The 18,364-nt window shown below is 39.0% G+C and overlaps 3 protein-coding genes across 3 annotated transcripts; all 3 read right to left on the bottom strand.

Moving 5' to 3' along the window:
- Positions 1-200: 200 nt before the first annotated feature.
- LOC117931308 (potassium transporter 4) lies at positions 201-6,917 on the bottom strand. The gene is made up of 9 exons (XM_034852254.1): positions 6,692-6,917; positions 5,213-5,453; positions 4,863-5,108; positions 4,020-4,070; positions 3,634-3,894; positions 3,349-3,401; positions 2,840-2,954; positions 2,499-2,753; positions 201-1,578 (listed from the first exon to the last, which is right to left on the bottom strand). Exons 1-9 carry the CDS (start codon positions 6,731-6,733, stop codon positions 491-493), a joined length of 2,352 nt encoding a protein of 783 aa, XP_034708145.1. The 5' UTR covers positions 6,734-6,917; the 3' UTR covers positions 201-490.
- A 2,322-nt stretch (positions 6,918-9,239) lies between these two features.
- LOC117931092 (ethylene-responsive transcription factor LEP) lies at positions 9,240-10,568 on the bottom strand. The gene has a single exon (XM_034851958.1). The coding sequence runs from the start codon at positions 10,365-10,367 to the stop codon at positions 9,585-9,587; it is 783 nt and encodes a 260-aa protein (XP_034707849.1). The 5' UTR covers positions 10,368-10,568; the 3' UTR covers positions 9,240-9,584.
- Positions 10,569-14,488: 3,920 nt separating this feature from the next.
- LOC117930997 (nudix hydrolase 12, mitochondrial-like) lies at positions 14,489-18,364 on the bottom strand. Its single transcript, XM_034851835.1, has 5 exons — positions 17,942-18,364; positions 16,601-16,715; positions 16,405-16,488; positions 14,997-15,146; positions 14,489-14,895 (listed from the first exon to the last, which is right to left on the bottom strand). Exons 1-5 carry the CDS (start codon positions 18,010-18,012, stop codon positions 14,668-14,670), a joined length of 648 nt encoding a protein of 215 aa, XP_034707726.1. The 5' UTR covers positions 18,013-18,364; the 3' UTR covers positions 14,489-14,667.

Below are 18,364 nucleotides of genomic sequence, written 5' to 3'. Positions count from 1 at the left end.
CAAGTGTATCGAATGATCTATAAGTAAAAATAAAACTACGATTAATTTATCTGATGCTATGTTTAAAGGTTCTACCCGCCAATGCACATGCAACCCGAGCGTGCACACAAAAGCAGTCGAACATACGGTGGCAGCCTCCAACCCCTTTCTTCCTGCCAGGACTTTCATGTTTGGTATTGACACCAGATGTAGCCGTTTCCTTCACTAATATTATTTACAATTTCAAGTGAAACAATATCTCAAAATCAAGATTGAATTCCGGCCATCCTCTGATCATAAGTGATATTGAAAGCCTAAATAACTCATCAAGGGAAGTCATAAGAGTTTAAGATTATCTGTACACATGGAAGAAGGAAGCAACAAAGGAGTGTGCTTACAAGCATTACCTCCAGCATACCTTCTCCCACGCTAGAAGGCAATGGCCATTTCTAGTCCACCCCTTCAGAGAGAGACGCATTAGGATCAATGCGTCTAATCTAACTCCTAATGTCTACACGTAATATATCATGCCAACTTCAATAAGGCTGATGTGAGGAATGTTAAGCGCGACAGCTGGGCCCCTGCAGTTCTTCCTGAGAAACGAGTATCCCATATCAATCACAATCTTTTTCAAGAATGAGGAAGATCTCCTGGCCTTCACATATGAGTGACCCATTATATAAGCAACCCCCGCCTCCTTGGCTTGGATCAAGTCAATCAGCTCTTCCCTTACTGAAGCATCCATCCCAGGGTTTGGTGGCAACTGGAACCTCACTCGGCGCCTCCGAATCTGTGGGTTCTCATCATCATAAGCAGATAGCAAACCGGGGAGGCTTAAAGATTTGCTGCTTTGGAAGGAGTTGCTCACACCTAAGCCCTCTTGCTCAGTTGCCATTAAGGTTGAGCTGGACTGAATCGTTCTAGTGCTTATAACTGCCATCCTCCCATCAATTGATGAACTCTCCGAGGATGAAAACTGGGGTTCTTCTGCTTCCATTTGGATGAACTCAGCAATGCTTTGGACAAGCAGGTTCTCAAAGTCTCCATCATCACGTTGGATGTCCTTGTACCCATACCTGACAATGCACCGGTACATACGGTATGGTCTTGGGCAAACTCGTCCAATGAGGAAGCGCTCCTCAGGTGAGACATAGGGGACTGGAACCGATTTTACACAAACAAAAACTAACACGTTATGAAATGCAGGGAGATTTGTTACAAAGTGAGAAAAGATTGCAGGAACACCCGTTGCCAATTCTGAGTATATAAGGCCTATTCCAGGCACACGAACGATGCCAAGGCTGGGACCTAGGCCAAGCAACCATTTTAGAGAGACTTTATTGTGCAGATCGAAGTTGTACTTCTTGCAAGTCCCATAATGCCAGACATACATAATACCCATGAAGATGCATGAGAGCACAATAGGGACCCATCCACCCTGAGGAACCTTCATGAATGCCGCAGTTAGGTAGACACCCTCAATGAACCCGAAGAAGAGAAGGAACAGGGCAGCTATTAGAACACTTTTCTGCCAAACAAAGACTATGACCAGTGTCATGAGACAAGTGGTGATGAACATAACTGTCACACAAGCAAGACCTGGGAGGCAATAGCCAAAAATGAGCAATCAAAAATCTCAGACAAAGTAATATGAGAATAATCAATCAGTAAGAAGCTGTTCTTGCTGCCTCTGTTGTAATAATGCCATTTTACAGTTGATTGACAGCATAATGGACGTCACATGAAATAAAACTGAATATATGCCTACAAACTATGCTTCTGGTCCAAATCAAAGGAGTATAGAGCAAATGTGAGTAAGAGACGGACCAGCAATTTAAAAATCTTTATTGTGGGTGTGCACCAACATATCATAGGCATGTAACTAGCTCAGACATTAGCAAGCAGAGAAACAAGCCCAAAATCACCATGATAATATTGTGGTTCAATGGAGATTTTCCAAAGTTTTATTGTGTCTTGAATACAATTTCCAAAATCTATATTTTAGAACTTTATGAAGATAAAATTTAGCCAATGGGTGCACCTGCAGAACTCGTCCAATCCATGCTACCAACTGAATGGGAGATGGGATCAGAGGAGCAATAGCATCCAAATCTTCATGTTCAAGGGTTGTCATTGGGTGTACCATGGCACCTAATGTACAATGCTCTTGTTACTGAACTTCGGGTAAAATAAAGGCATGCCAATAGTCTAAGATTCTGACACAGGTACCTTGGAGCTTTTACTCAATAGACTCTGACTAGACACCATCATATGGGGGTTTTCTTTGGACAAAGGGATGGAACTGAATCCCCTTGTCAGGGTTACAGATATATGAGAAATTGTCTCTATATAAGATAGCTAAAGACATTAGTATCTACTTGTTTCTTGGCTTTCTAGCCACATGTAGGACAGAATTGTGCAACAGATGAAACAATAATCCTTTCTATTTACACATCCTGAAGCAACAAATACAGTTGAGAGAGAGAGAGAGAGTTACTTTACATTAGTGGCCAACTTACCATAAGCATTCCCTATTAAGGTCGTGTCTCGAAATCCAATAGTAATAGCAAGAGTAAGGATCATAAGGATCCAGTTTATCTCTGGGATATAGATCTGCCCATAGATATGTCTTGAGGTGTGGACAACTTTGACTCGTGGAAAGCAACCAAGTGCATGGCATTGTTTAATTATGGAGAAGGTAGCAGTGATAACGGCCTGACTGCCAACAATAGCTGCGAGTGTGGCAATAATGAAGACAGGCCAAAAAACAGTGTCTGCAAGATAAGCAAGAATCAAAGTAAGTTTGAATTTGAGACCAGAATGGAGGGAGTGATATTTATCAGAACAAGAATGAACTAACCAGGTATTGAGTCATAGAAGCTGGAACTAATGGAGGGGATGTTCTTAGACAGGAAAGCAGCCTGACCCATATACTGTACTACCAAACAGGGGTATACAACAAATGCAAATGCAAGCTGCAAGAACAAGAACAACACTCAGATTCCTCACACAGTACAAACATGCAAACAGCAAACTTGTAAGGCCAGATATACCATATGATACATTATGCTAAACAAAGCCTACAAACCACAATGGCTTGAGGTAGATAAGTGACAGCTGTGCCATTTCTTGAATTATGTAAAATTATTTTCCAAGCCAACAGCTTTTTTCTCCTTACCATCCAAATAGTAGCTTGGATAATAATGATTATCAAGCTAGCTTGACTTTTAGTAAGGAGACCTACCAGGTGGCAAAAGAAATTGTAGGTCTGTCACCCATGTGTCAATATCCCAAACAAACCATTTTTATAATCATATATCCAGAATATCTGTTTTTCTGCCTAAAATAATGATCAGGTTGAAAATTTACCCTTATCGAAAAGGCAGCGAAATGACCAAGATCAGCAAACATAGCTTCAGTACCTGGTGGCCCAGAAAAAAAAAAACCCAATAGTTGGTGGATAGGAACTGGAAATATACAAGAGTGGATCTGGTACTCTAGGTAATTAATGAATTCTGGAACTCCAATAAAGCCCAGTTTCTCATCAATTCAACCACATCCACAATGTTGACTTGCACAACACAATGCAGCAAGTCAGTAAACAGATTATGCATGCCTAATAATTTTTTTCACTAATATCCAGTTCCAACATACCTGTGATAGAAAGGAGGATCCCTCCCAGGGAAATCCAGCCCTCTTTACCAGTCTCTCTAAAGAACTTGATGATAAAAAGTGGGGAAAATGCGCGCACAATTTTTGGGTTCCAACGTATAGTGTTGTAGAGCCCAATGCAAAAAATTGATAGCAACCAGATGATAACTACCGGTGCAAATATAAAAGCTACCCTGTGGGTACCAAAATGCTGCAGAGCAAACAATCCCACCAATATGACACAGGCAAGCAAGAGGACTTCACCTACAAAGAACAAAGACCATGAACCATATATAAGAAAAAATAAGTCCTAAAGAAATAATTATAAGCAGCCATAAGCATCACGAAACAAATTCAAGAGAAGCATAGAAAGAAAGAAAGATGTTTACCATCAGTTAATTTATTTTCTGTAACTTGCAAGCCAGATACTGATGATAGAACTGCAAGAGGGAAAAAAACATGCCAGATTTAACCCCTTATCCACAAGAGAAAAATATTAAAAGAAAAAGTTTTCCAAAATCCTACTGTTTTAGATAATTAATTACATAACATAGAGCCGGCAGATCATCAGAAGAGCCTAGAGTGTCAGCATGGGACCTAACTCAACTTCAGAACCCAAGAGCCTAATGTCCAATATGACATTTAAAAACCACACTTTTCTTTCCTTCCTACATTAACTCATACAACATGATGAAAGATATTATTTCAATTCTAGATTCAATAAAGTTGCTATAAATTAGAGAGCAAACAGATATTTAGAAGTATATGATGCAACCAAGCATCAATCCCAACAGTTCACATGATGGCAAATTTTAACCACAAAACAGACCAAGAACTGAACCAAACAAATATTTATAAGCACCTAATTTACAGATAAACTGAGTGTAGGACATGGGCTAGGGCCATCTATATCCTGTAGTACGGTTGCCAGCCAGACTGAATGGCCTGATAGATTAATTTTTTAACATAAGAACAGGTGCAATTTATGGAGAATGTTGCAACTGTGAACATCTTTTTCATATTCACTGCAAACCTCATACACACAGCATAGACGAAGTAGAAAACATCTTTTGTTTTTTTTGTTGTTCCTTCAGTGCTAAAAAAAAATTGAAATTTACGGAACAGAATTATATAAATTCAGGCATAATCACCAGGACAAGCTGGACTCAAGAACAACATTTACAGAAACTTCAGATGAATCACATTTAGATTATACTTTATCAGTATATTACCTGAAATTGCAGGAGTAAGCACTCCGTCACCTATGACCATGCAAGCACCAAATAATACAACAAGAAGTAAAGCAGTTCGCAGCCTTTTGTGCTTCTCAAGAAATCTCTTTAATGGAGAAGATCCCACGGCCTGTGTTGAAGGACCATATTTGTAGGCAGAGAGCTCCTCATCAGCGGCTTGTTGATTGGGAAGTAAACTAAACCTGGCATGCCTACAAAGCAGCGAGTAAAGAGCAAATGTCCCACCTGACATGAGTTAAAATATAATCAGATGCACTAGAGGCTTAATTAACTAGTTTGACTTTAGAAACTGTAGTGTCCAATAAACAAAGATCTATGTCATACCATACCTTCACCATTATCATCTGCACTCAACAGGATGAAAACATACTTGAGCAAAGGTACCAATGTAAGGGTCCAAAAGATCAAGGAAAATGCGCCAAATATTGCTTCCTCATTTTGATGATTTTGCAACTTCCCTATAAATGTGCTCTTATAAACATAAAGTGGTGAAGTGCTCAGGTCTCCATATACCACACCAAAGCTTTGGTAAGCTAATACTAGATTTCTGGAGAGATTCACCCATGAAAGCTGCAAGAACATACATCAAGTTTATTTAAAGCTTAAAGTAGTTAAGTACTTCTAAAATTACAGGTTTAGAGAGTATTACAGATGCAGATGATGCTTAGTCCAGTATTATTCTGGAGAGATTCACCTTGTTGTCTTTTGTTACTTTTGCAATGATAAATTTTTATTCTGTTGCATCACTCTTCGCTATAAATTTGCCGAATTAATCAAAAACTAAATTTCCCATTAGATCATTGGGGATAGTCTTCAGTACATAAAACATTAGATATAACACATAGGTTTGACAGCACTTGCCATTATTTCAACATATGTAAAAACTATATCATGCAGCCTGCATCAAACCCAATACATGTGAAAATGGAATTGATATTAACTAAAACAAGCTCCAGTTTTGAATTCATATAAATTCACACACTACAATGGTCAACGCCAAAAGAAATCCCCCTATCTGTAGTATGGAATATGGAGTCAATAGGCACTCAAAAGGCTACAACAGAAACCTGCAACAAGAGGCCCAAACCATACTCCATCTGACAGCATGGACATCATCCTAGCATTCTAATAGCATAGATCAACTTCCCAATTTCAACAGAAATCAAAGGCCTTGGAAAATAAAATAAAAATGAGAAACACCAATCCTAACATCAGAACAATAATAATAAAAAATAAATAAATAATACGAGAAAACAACCTGCAACAAGTTGACTAATAGAGAGGAACATCAAAATATTAAAAAAAAAACATCACTCAGAAGTGAGGTAGGATGACCGTTCATCTCATCAGAAGCCAAAAACCGTACTAACAGAAGTCAATCTCACAAACACATCCAATTCTAAATCGCAGTACAGATCGAAAATACTGAAAATGAAGGGATTTAAATCCTTCAACTTATTCAAAACCAAAACAATCAGCAACCACTTCAATAAAACCTCGCCAAATATGATCGATTCAATTCCTTGTTCAACTTCCAAAACAATCGGAACAAAACCTAGCCCGCCACCTACTATCACCAAAACCGAATTCAAAGATAACAATAACAATCGGAAGAGAAGAACAGCAGAAAACGAATTGAATTGAACTGAATTGAATGACTCAGACATTGATCAAGAGCATCCCGTAGTTGGATCCATCGAATAAAAGAACAATCCTACACACCGAACTTGATCGATTGCAGTTTAAATTTTTTTATAAATAAATAAATAAATAAAAATAGAAGCAAGAATCATCTCAGAAAACCTAACCTGGGAAGGGTTTCGGGAGGAAGTTCCAGATTCCGGCTCCATACTCTCTCCCTTTCTCCGAAGAGAAGTAGAAATTCAATTAAATCACACACTCTCTCTCCCTTTCTCTCTCTCTCTCTCCCTCTCGTTCTCTCGGCTACGTCAAGAACAATAATAATAGAAGCATCCCATCTTCCCTAGCACAGGAGGAACAGCCTCAATCCAGTTTGTTGTTTATACTAACACCACACGCGGCTCCCACGCGTTCTTTATCCCACGTGCCTCACACCACCCGGCCTGCTTCGTTTCAACCTTCCAATTATACCTTCTCCCACCACCCATCTTGTAATGCAATCCCACTTCCAAAACGACTGCGATTGATTTAAATTTTAAACATAATAATTAAAAAATTAAAAAATCAAATCATTCCTTTCTCTACCGTTAGATTCATCATCTGTATACGTGTCCAAAAATGGTTATAGGAGAAAAGGAAAAAAAAATATTGGAAAAAATAATAGGTGGGTGAGGGCTGACAAGGACGAGTTGATTTTATCTAAACTGTGAGTGAAGATAAGAGATGGGCCAGTGAAGTACGGCATGTCCAAGTCCAGCCCACAGAGGCAAGTGAGTTTGATCAAAGGGCTCAACGTCTGTTGGGGGCCCACAGAGGCTACATCACCAGATTCGGAGGCTTGTGTCGGGTGGTGGGTATGGAAGGCTGCTTGTCCCACGGCCCTCACCTCCTTCTTTTCTTCCGATCTGCCACATGATTTTACACCTCGTTCCACATTCCTTTCGACCCCCACCACTCTGCTATCCATCCCCCGACTTACTTCCAACTTAATTTGTCTTTTCCTTTTTCTTTTTCTTTTCTTAATAACATGGTCAAATCCGATTTTTTTTTTATGGCAAAAAATGACTTCGTCTGTTTTTCCTCGTTCCTTGTATTACAGGCTCGATATTTATCGAAGATATGATCTAAGTTAAAAATACATGATAAAATCTAAATTATTAAACAATAATATAAATAAAGAAATAAGATTAAATATTTTGTTCCAATAGAAACATTAATGCAAACATATTAAAAAAATAAGTTTTAATGTTATTCAGCTAATCATGTACATATTTATAAATGGAAGAAAATGTTTCATTATATCCATAAAAATTATATACAATCATTAGGTTCCTTTGTATCTCCATCTTAAACAATGAACTCTTTTTCCTCACATCTACACTTTACTGAGTTCAGGGGTCGAACCGTCCAATCAGCCCACAAGATTGAATGGTGTAGTGCCCTTTTGAGAAATTCTTTTTAAGTAATGATTGATAAGTTTGTCCTTACTATATATGTAACCATAATTGAGAGGGTTTTTTTTTAAGAACTTCATTATTATAACTCTTCTCATTCTTTTTTATTAATAAGTTGTTAAATATTGGTACACTCCGCGGATATAAGGATCATATCGATCGTTAAATTACATTAAAATTTTTATCTTTTTCTTTATTTTTTATTTTTTGTTCGTGTGTGCATAGTTTGATTAACATCTTTCACTTTTTCTCATATCTCATAACTTAAAATATTTATAAAGATATTTTCAAGGAATCTAACTACAGTAACATATAAAATATATTCTAAAATCAGAATTTGAGTTATAATACATATAAATAAATAGAAGCAATTAAAGGAGAAAAGAGTAGGATCGGACTTATGTATAAATTGGACCACACGGAAGCAAAGCAAGCAAGTCCCACGAAACATTTTGGTATGGCATGCAGTGGGGGATTATTGTGACTTTATTGCAGCAGTGACTCAAAAGCAATGATGCTGACTAAGTGTCATGGCTACGCGCTTGATTTCCATCCGTTACTTAAAACCTTCATTTATGTTTCCCTAATAATTTCATATCAACTCAACTACAGCATCGTATGCCATAAATTCACCTACAAAATACACTTGTGGGGGGGAGTTGGCTTCAATATTATTGGACTTGGGCCACATAGTATTATGAAACTTAGGATCATTCAACATAGGATGTCTGTCTCTTTCAAAAGTTATATAAATTGAGATAAGGAGAGAGAGCTGGAGGCTCACAGAGTTCCCATAGACTTTCTCTCTTGGTTCTGAAAGGGAAGGGGGGCGTGTGTGGACAGCATCCACTGGAAGGAGGAAAAATTCAAAGGAAGAGACAAATTTTCGTTGGATGTTTATTTCACCCCCATTAGTTTATTTAAGCCTTGGTGAGACGATAGGACAAGGCCAGCTTCTGCAGTTGGTGGCCCATCAGATGCCATGGGAGAGATGAGAAAGAAAGAAATCTTTTTTCATTTTTTTTTTTTTAATATTGAATCCATACCTAATCCCATGGACTCATCACCGGAATGCAGCTTCTTGGCAGCTTCCACTGGTGGGATTTGAGAAAAATTAATAAAAGGTTGCGTAAGTCAGCAAGCCTATCAACATGCACGCATGTAGAAAAGCTCTTTTGGCATCTTGGCCATATCCATATTACTGAATCTCTGTCAAGTGTCTGAATGTAAAATGAAAATTAAAAAAGAAAGGCAAATGCTCTTCTTTGATACGTGAAATGTAATTTGTCATTACGCACACCGTTGGATTGCATGCTACTTGCATGCACGTGACGCCTTTAAAATGTGTGGAGGTGTCAACTAATTTCGGCCTTTTAACAAAAGGCTCGTTCCCAAGGCTGAAAACAAGTAGAAGTGGTGATGTATATATATATATATATTTATATATTGATAGTTATGACTCAGTAGGGGAAAGCACACAACTCATCCGATCTGATGCTATAGACATATCCATGAAGGCATTTAGCCACAGCAAACCACCGAAAAAAGGGGGGGAAATCCGAAACCTGAAACTCAAAAGGACACGCACACCTCAAAACACCCAAGTTTAGAAGAAATACGAGGAAGAACCCAGATCAAAACCATCCGGAGGGGTGTCGGAAACGGGAGGCATCCGACCGAAAAGTGGGCTGTGCACGTACTGGGTGGAATCGAATCCCAAGTAAGACCCGCCCCCCGCTGAGTCAAACTCATTTGGGGATGTCCTCTGCTCCGAAATCCCCGCGAGGCTGGTTGAGTCGCCCCATGTCGCCTGCTCCATTTCGAAACCTGAACTCGGGAGCTGATCAGAAACCTGGGAAGGGAATGGTGGGAGGTCGTTTGCATTGTAGAATTGGTTGTTGGTGGTGGTGGTGGTGCCGTTCATGTTGTCGACGAGAGGCTGTTCCTGGTAAAGATTGGAATAATCCCAGGAGTTGGTTTCCGTGGGGAACTGTCCCTGGAATGCGAATTGATGGCATTCAGTGGGATTGAAGAAGAGGTTGGGATTGGGGTTGGGTTGAGTGGTGGGAGGGACGAAGTGGGAGGAGAAGTCAGGGAGGGACTCGTCAGGGGAGATGATGGAGGTGACGGAGGAGCCCGGTGGCATGTCGGAGTAGACGAAGTTGGTGCGAGCGCGAGAGCCACGCATTGAGCGTGCGGCTCTGTCGTAGGCCAAGGCAGCTTCCTCCGCAGTGTCGAAGGTGCCCAGCCAATGCCTCTCTTTGGTAGAAGGGTCTCGTATCTCCGCCGCGTATCTCCCCCACGGCCTCCTTCGAACACCAAGAAACCTCCCACTCGTTTCCTGCTGTTGCGTTTGCTTCTTTTTGCTCTTCGACGTAGATGGATTCATGGTCACCAAAACGGACTGAGTTTAGAGCAGTGACAGTGACACAAAGGCAGAAAGAAATAGAGGAAAGAGTATGGAATTAGCGGGATTCTAGGACTCAGAAATTCATAACGATATCAATGGAGACTGACTCTTCTCTTCCTTTTCTCTGTGGCGTTGGGGTTGCTTTCTGGCCGTTGCATGCGGACTCCTTTAAATAAGAGGGAGCTTCTCCAATAGGCCCCGCCCATCTGCCCTGTTTGCCCTTTGACACCTTTGAATTCCCACGACAAACCCGTCACTTTTTCAAATCTTTTATGTAATTAATTATTATTTCTTTAACCATTTCACTTTCAAAATTTTATACTATAGGGTCTTGGATCCTCTGCTGCAGTCAAATATTTCCCTTCCCTGAGGTCCTTATGAAGAAAATTTTCAACCTAGTATGATCAAGTTGTGTTAATAGTTGCTTAAGTCTGTGAGATCTACAATATTATGATATCCCCATAATGTTTGATGTGCCATGTTACCTTCATTATTCATGAATGAATCATATGCCCAAATTTTAAGAGTATGCTTAATCTGAGTGAGATTTGGATAGAGGAAATGACCTCTGATAATGGCTCTGTTCTTGGTGTGTAGGGCAATTCTGTCAAAGGAGAAAAACCCACTTTATGAGACAGAAGCCCCAAGGGAGAAGAAAACCCAAGAGAAGATTTAATAAATGATTTCTTCTCAAAGGAATGAGTTTCAAATGATGGGAAAGATGTAAAGAGCAGAAAGAAAATAGGTAAGCAAGGGGTGTTGGAATGATTAGATCAGAGCGTAATGGGCATGATAATAAGCATGTTCTTTTAGATACCTTGTCCCATGATTATTCTCCAATCACACTTTAATTTAATTATTTGAATTAACAACTATTTTCGGTTAATGTCGATTTCTCATTTTCATACATATATAGTCCAAAGTTCCTTACATGTGATCTTATAAACTATTGAGCCTACATGAATGAGGAGTCAATCATGGACTCTTCCCATTCAAAACAAAAAGTACACAAATTAAGGACTCACCTGCAGAGTCCAATGATCATAGCAAATGGAAGCAGCTCTCTTCCTTTTCCACAATTGGGTCCCTTCATATCAATCCCATGATTACATCAAATCATATGATAAAATCTTCTGCAGTATAAGCCTTCAGATTGGCTTCAAAAGTTTTCTTCAAGAGATGAAAATTCTCTTTTTCAAATAAAAGAGAAAAAATTATGCAGAAGTAGAATTGTAAAATAACAATTCAAACCAAGATCAAAGGCCTTTCTGGATACTATTTATTAGTCAGCATTGTCAGTTAGGAATCTACTGGAGTTCCCATCTGCCAAAAATGATGAGAACTATCATGAGGACACCATCTCCCAACATAATTGCACATGCCCTTGATCAAAATATAAACGCTCTCATTCTTCATTAGATTACATTTTAAATCATGATGTTGATTTTTTCGAGTCTCATACATTCCCCCCCTTTCATGTCAGAGTATCTGTGTGTCCTCTTATCCATTTCTTTTAATAGTTCAAATCTCATAGTTTGAGAGCGGCTGCAGAGATGATGCTGATGACTACTATAATTTCCATCTCTAGGACTCAAAAAAAGTGTTGTGAATTGGCAAGGATGATGATCATGAAACAAATGGCATGGTCTTCAAGTAGGATACTTGGGGGTTGTGACTTGTGAGGAGGCAATTATTTTAAAGGGGCTTCTACAATTAGATCATGTTACCTAATCCTGTTTAAATGGGCTTTTTAAGTGGGGTGTTTAAGGAATATCATTGCTCATCCATGTGCATCCAATTTGAGCCAAAAAAATCAATGATAAGTTCCACAGCCTTGTCGTCTTTTTCAAACCCAAAGCTTCCTTTTATCTTTGAAAGGGCCTTTTGATGTTCTTATTTATTTTCCAACAGTTTGAATCATCCCTTTTTCACATCACAATGAGGAATGCAAGGGGCTCCAAATTGTTGGGTGGCATGTGAGCGAAACACATAGGCATGCCTTTTTTTGAATGAAAACAATCACTAGGCACTACTTAATTACCAAGATCAAATTTGAAACTAGGCCCTTTTGACCAAATGTCCCACTATCTGCTCCATCATTCCATGTTTCCCTATAAACAATTAAAATACTAGGTTGTCATACATCATCAGGAATTTTGCTAGAAGCAGAGTACTCTGTTTCTGAGGTGAATGGGGCAGAACATATGACCTGTGTTATTGCTATGTTCAGGCTTATGTTGTCTGGCTTTACCTGCATCTTCTTCATTCTTGGGCTGATTATCTGGTGCAGCAAACACAAAGCCGGGGTCCGGTCCTTAATGATTCCTTTAGCATGTCTCAGATTAGTACTAGTTTGAATAATTTCACACCAACTGTTACTGCCATTGGAAAAAAATAAAAATATCCCAATATTAAGGAATGTTTTATGCATGTTTTTCATCTAAAAGGGACACTCCAAAGCTAGCTTGGAATTTTGATACCCCAGGTGTAATAGGTCAAAAACCTAGAGAGACTTTTTAGGGAGACAAGTAATATATTTTTTTCTCCCCCACTTTATTAGCATCCAAGTTGAGGCAGGGGATAAGTGAAAACCCCATTGGGATTTGGATTAAGGGGCTCGGAAATGTCCTTTATTTTAGCTTTGGATATGATTATTGAAGCTTTTGTCTTTTTTCTTGACAGTGAAATTGGGTTTGTCTAATTCATCCTAGTCAAGATTCTCAAGGGGGTTTCCCATATGCTGTCATGTTTTTATCTATATCTGATACAATACTTAGATAAATATTCATTTTGTGGGGTTTTTGGTGTGAACCACACCCTTTTCTTTCAATAAAATTGCTTTAGGATTTACCTACTGAAAAGATCAAACTTATGAATATACAAGGCATGGGACCAGCTCCTGATATCAGCTATATTTCTTTAGTCTGTGAGTAAATTCAACAGAGTTGGTTCAAGCCAATCTTATTTTAAACAAAGCAAGCATGCTCATAGAAGGGTATGAGTAGCTCATTTAGAGGGTATATTTGGGAAACACCAAGCCGAAGAACATGAACCTACCGTCGCTTGTGGGGTTTCTTCAAACATGAAATTCTCTTTTTCTCCATGTGCAGGCAAAGTAGGTAGCATTTTATGGTTGCATTTCATGTGTGGAGGTCTACTGAAACAGTGTCTTGTTCAATTTGCTCTTCCCCTATAAATAATTGAATTAAGTATTCAAGTAAAACAATGTACCTCCCTTTGGATTCTCAATCTTGACTCATTGTTTTAGAAGGTAGGCCCCCAGGATAGAGATGGAAGGATAGCTCTCACTGCCCTCCAAGTGTTATCAAAAGATGGGTAAGAAATTCCTCGGGGAGTATGCTTAACAGGATTCAATGCTTCATTGAGTGGGATGTATGTGTGTGTGGGAGAGAGAGAGGGAGAGAGAGAGAGAGAGAGATATGAGAGATAATAATATTAATAGACTCTAGATGTCAAAGTCATTTTCAATTACTAGTTTTAGAATTGCCTTCAATAATAATTGTTTCTGTAGGAGTATGATAGTAACAAAACGAGTTCATGAACACAATGTAAGGCAGAGATTTCACTGTTGGGGATGCGAGAATTTGGAGATGGGAACCACTGTCTGTGTCAAATTTCAACTCAGACTTTGAAGAGATTATTGTAATTTCTGAATGAATTGGGACATCAGGATTCAGGGCTGCAAGGGGATGTGATCATGTGCAGGTTCTGCCAATGGTGTCAATTGATTTTGGTAATAACCTAGACTTGTTTTAGATGGAAATATGGATGGAACTGGGACTGGAACATGAATGGAAGTACAGCCCACATAGAGCTTGGTCACGATCGGGTTTTTGGTTAATTAACTTTGTGGCTTATTCACAGAAATGAACAGTTTGTGTAGCAATCATCTTTCAGAGATGAGTGGATGATGACATTTGAACCTTATTCATGCATTAAAAACATCAGCTGCATCAACAAGAATGCTGCCTGTCTGAGACTGCAGGCTCAACATGTACTATGATGATTATTTGTGCTGTTCACAAACCAGAAAAGGCAACAAGAAAAAGCGAAACTATTATGATTCAAATCAAGTGAAATTGGGGCTGAGAAGAGAAATCGGTCTTTCATTCAAGGCATTGTTCATTTTTCAAATTTGGAGTTACACGAACACCAAAGGTAAAGACCCTACTTACAGAAACTAAAGGGGCTGAGCAAGATGTCAATGGAACATGTTGATGGCAACCTCTTCAGAGGAATGCATGCCAGGACTACACACTTATGGGGCATATGCCACGGTGTTGGCTACAGGAAGGCTTATAGCAATTGGCTGACATGATTGGACGCTCTGCCACAACATCTGGAACGAGGACTGGTGTTGGGTTTGGGAGTAGACCTCTTCCCTCCTCTCAAGTTCTCGGTCCTCTTCCATGACTTGCAAAAACGCCTCAAGTGCCCTACGCATCCATTCATAGCGGCACAGTTCAAATGCCTCATTTATGCTTAGCTGTTAAGGGAAACCAAGAAACTTAGATATCGGTAGTGGTTAAGAATATGGGGGTTGCAGTTGGGATAACTCCCCTACTACGTCTTACTTAGCATACTTACCCATTTCCTATCATGGTTTTCCTTCTCTGGCCAGGTCTCAAGCTCCTCAGTCACCTTTAATGCAAACATGTATCCTCTGCACCCTCCTTCCAGACAGCAGTTTTCTTGTCTGCTCTTGCTTCTGAACTCCCAAACACCCAGGGATTTTTCCTGAACAAAGAAAATCTGTCTATTAGATGAAAACATCGTGAGAGCAGTTCAACTAGTGTTCTCAAGTTTAGAACCATATCACTGGAAAAGATGCCGCTCTATATCATCATAATCATACTAGAAAACAAGCATATGATTCATTTTGCAGAAGAAAGATATTGAGGATGAGTCGATGACAATGATCATATCCATAGTCTTGTAAACACCGAGTATCTTCCAATACAGAAGCCCCATTGATTGCTGTCCGACTTTTACCGAACAAAAGGCAGGACCACATGGGGTAATCGATGATAAGATACTTAAACCATCATTGTTGTTGTTTTTATTTTTATTTTTGCTTTTAATTTGGTAATAGAAATAAGATGAACAATACAAACCACACAAATCCTAACTGATTGAGAAATAGTTCAAAGCTTAAGAAACCTGACTTTCAGAATAGTTTCCAGGAATATTTTGCCACAATCATAAGTTTCTTAGGCCTTTGAAGCTTATGAAATCCCTCTCTGTTCCAAGTCAAATGTCAACTATGAAATTGTATATTTTCTGTTGTTAATCCAACTCAATCACAAAGGAATGAAACTTCCATGAACAGAGAAAACTGAGGCAACCATATGGGCAGCAACAGCAAGAAATCTAACAGATCCTTGAGGGACTGCATAGAACATATTTAAAATCGATTTCCCATAAGGCAAACTGGCATAAGTAACAAGTACAGTGGTGCCGAAGAATCTAATGCAACCTGAAGGGACAGTAAAAGACAGTTCCATTCAAAAGTGCCTTGCAATTCAACACACTCATCCATGACCAAGAATGTTTCACATTCGAGCCAATTAAGCAACTGTTGAATGCTGTTCATTCATTCCAAAAACTTACTCTACTGCAGTTCAAATCCATGCTATATTTCAATTCTTATTTGCATTGTAGACCTATATTTGAGCCATAAATATTTGGTAATATATTGATTTCAATCATGATGAAGTTAGAATTTTCCCAATTTAAGTGAGTTGACAATTATAAAACATTAGCATTTCTTCAATTTTCCTCCCTACGTTCATCATATGCAGCTGGATTCTCTAATCTTACCACAATCGGGTTTTAGGCATCCTTCAGCTAAGAGAAAATGCAATGACAAAAAATTTAGCTAGTCCATCCAAGCTAGCAAAGTGAAGTACTCTCTTCTTGCAGTTCAAGTAATGGAATACATATGCACATCCACAATAGCTACAATGGCAATTATCAAGCAGGAAAAGGGACATACATTAAGAATTCCTTTCACTCCTGCTTCCTCTAAGGCTTCACGGCATGCTGCTTCTTCAACGGTCTCATCATCCTCCCATCCACCCTGACAAGCGAACATAGGACAAAAATCAAAACCTCAGAATTTTAATTAAGAGTGGTAACAATCCTTCTATACCAATTACCAATATGGGAGGAAGAGAGGAGGAAAATTGTACCTTGGGAAACACTAGGTCATTGCGATTGGGTGAAGAAATCATGAGAACTTCTATTGTCTTCTCCAAATCAGTGCTGTGGTCTTCATGGTTCTTGGTCTGTCTGTAAGGAATACATCTGTTGTTTGAACTAAATTAGTAAGGAACAACAAATGAAGCCCAGAAGAACCTTCATATACAGTAACCAATTACATATTGAGCCCCAAGATATGCTTGCAAATCATGTATATATACAATCAGATCAACCCCATTTACTATAGCATCGATCGTCAAAACAATTATGTTCAAGTCCTTCAGAACACGGAATTATTCCATTAGGTGTATGTCCAGTCCATTCCATTTGAAGCCAACCAAAACATCCTATCTCCAAGACTAACTCATGAAAACTTCAGGCTTACGGCACTGATTCAGAAATGGAGAGGATGTTTGGATGTCCATCTCAAAAGAAAGCGATCCCATTTTTCCATGGTATTTAAATGCATAAATCAAACCTTTAGAATATAAAAAAAGCCCATCAGATTTGCATTCTCAAATATATATATATATGAGTATGTTTTTCCACCCCTAAACAAAGGCGAAGATGGGGAGTTTTCAGGCTTCAGAATATAAAATTGGCTTTTGGGCAATTGGGAAGTCAAAAATAACGGTGCATGAGGCTTGAAAAGGGCGCATCACATGCACGCCCCATCTTCTGGAACATCAGTCTGAGACTTTAGACATCAAGGAGCCCAATGGCCTTTCTGAGATTTAGAAAGCTGTTTCATAATCTTATCAAAGGAAAAAGGAACAAAAGGTGATCTCAAGATTCTCATCTCTTCACTACACTTCATAATAATAATAATAATAAACAAATGAATAGATTAAAAAGAAAAAGAAAAAGGCATATGATTGTTGCTGAATCCTCACCCAAACCCAGCCCCAATGCCCCAGAAAGAAAGGTCAAAATCGATTTAAACGGCGATAATCACTATGTTAAAGCTTTAAAAAAAAAAATCATAACTTCCACAAATGCGACAAACACAAAATGATGAGGGAAACATCAAATGCTCATACGCTAAAGTCAATGATAAGACCCACTTTGGGTTGTGGCTCTATCATCAAAACAAGACAATTATCACAGGAATTATAGATGCCCCCCCTCCTTGTCAAGAGCATCAAATATTCTTCCCCTGAACTCACTCTCCTTAAGATTATGCCATGAGATCAAATAAACCCATCTCCATTCTCAATCCATATGTTACAGACACATGAAATAGAAAGCTCAAAGCTAAAAGCTCTTCAAAAAGGAAGAGTAGAAGGTAAAGAGAGAGAGAGAGAGAGAGAGAGAGAGGAGAGGATGCATACCCAGAAACAAGGCGTAAGTTGTTCTCATAGCGTTGCCTGTGTCTACCAGTGCGTGCTTGCACAGTTGACATGATACTGATTCCCAAAACAACCACCAATACTTCTGGTGCTGAGAGTACTCAGCAGTGCTGATAGCACTCAATTAGTTCAAGTAATTTGAAATTTGAAACTTGTGGCTAAATCCCCACTGACCCAACCAGATTGTTGCTGTACTAGCACTCAGTTTCAGCTGACAAACCACGGACTCTGAAGTCTGAAGCTCTACCCTTTTTTCTCAACTTTACAGAAACAAACAAACCAACAAAAGGGTAACAAAACAAAAGATGGAAAAAAGAAGATAAAAGAAGAAGAGGATGGGTTTTTTCACAAAAATATCAAATCTTATCAAGAGACAGACACAGAGCGGACGGATTGCACCCAAGG

This window comes from Vitis riparia, chromosome 14, assembly GCF_004353265.1.
Source record: "Vitis riparia cultivar Riparia Gloire de Montpellier isolate 1030 chromosome 14, EGFV_Vit.rip_1.0, whole genome shotgun sequence".
Taxonomy (NCBI): domain Eukaryota; kingdom Viridiplantae; phylum Streptophyta; class Magnoliopsida; order Vitales; family Vitaceae; genus Vitis; species Vitis riparia.
This window is presented reverse-complemented; position numbering and strand designations above follow the sequence as displayed.

What these genes read in the sequence shown, in the direction of transcription:
- LOC117931092 (XM_034851958.1), bottom strand. Translation starts at nt 10,367, where the DNA reads ATGAATCCATCTACGTCGAAGAGCAAAAAGAAGCAAACGCAACAGCAG.
- LOC117931308 (XM_034852254.1), bottom strand. Translation starts at nt 6,733, where the DNA reads ATGGAGCCGGAATCTGGAACTTCCTCCCGAAACCCTTCCCAG. An exon ending in CCTCCCGAAACCCTTCCCAG is followed by an intron (nt 5,454 to 6,691) that starts GTTAGGTTTTCT and finishes ATGTTCTTGCAG; the next exon opens with CTTTCATGGGTGAATCTCTC. An exon ending in AGAAAATAAATTAACTGATG is followed by an intron (nt 3,895 to 4,019) that starts GTAAACATCTTT and finishes TGTTCTTTGTAG; the next exon opens with GTGAAGTCCTCTTGCTTGCC.
- LOC117930997 (XM_034851835.1), bottom strand. Translation starts at nt 18,012, where the DNA reads ATGTCAACTGTGCAAGCACGCACTGGTAGACACAGGCAACGCTATGAG. An exon ending in ATGACCTAGTGTTTCCCAAG is followed by an intron (nt 16,489 to 16,600) that starts GTACAATTTTCC and finishes TTCGCTTGTCAG; the next exon opens with GGTGGATGGGAGGATGATGA. An exon ending in GAGTGAAAGGAATTCTTAAT is followed by an intron (nt 15,147 to 16,404) that starts GTATGTCCCTTT and finishes TTCTTTGTTCAG; the next exon opens with GAAAAATCCCTGGGTGTTTG.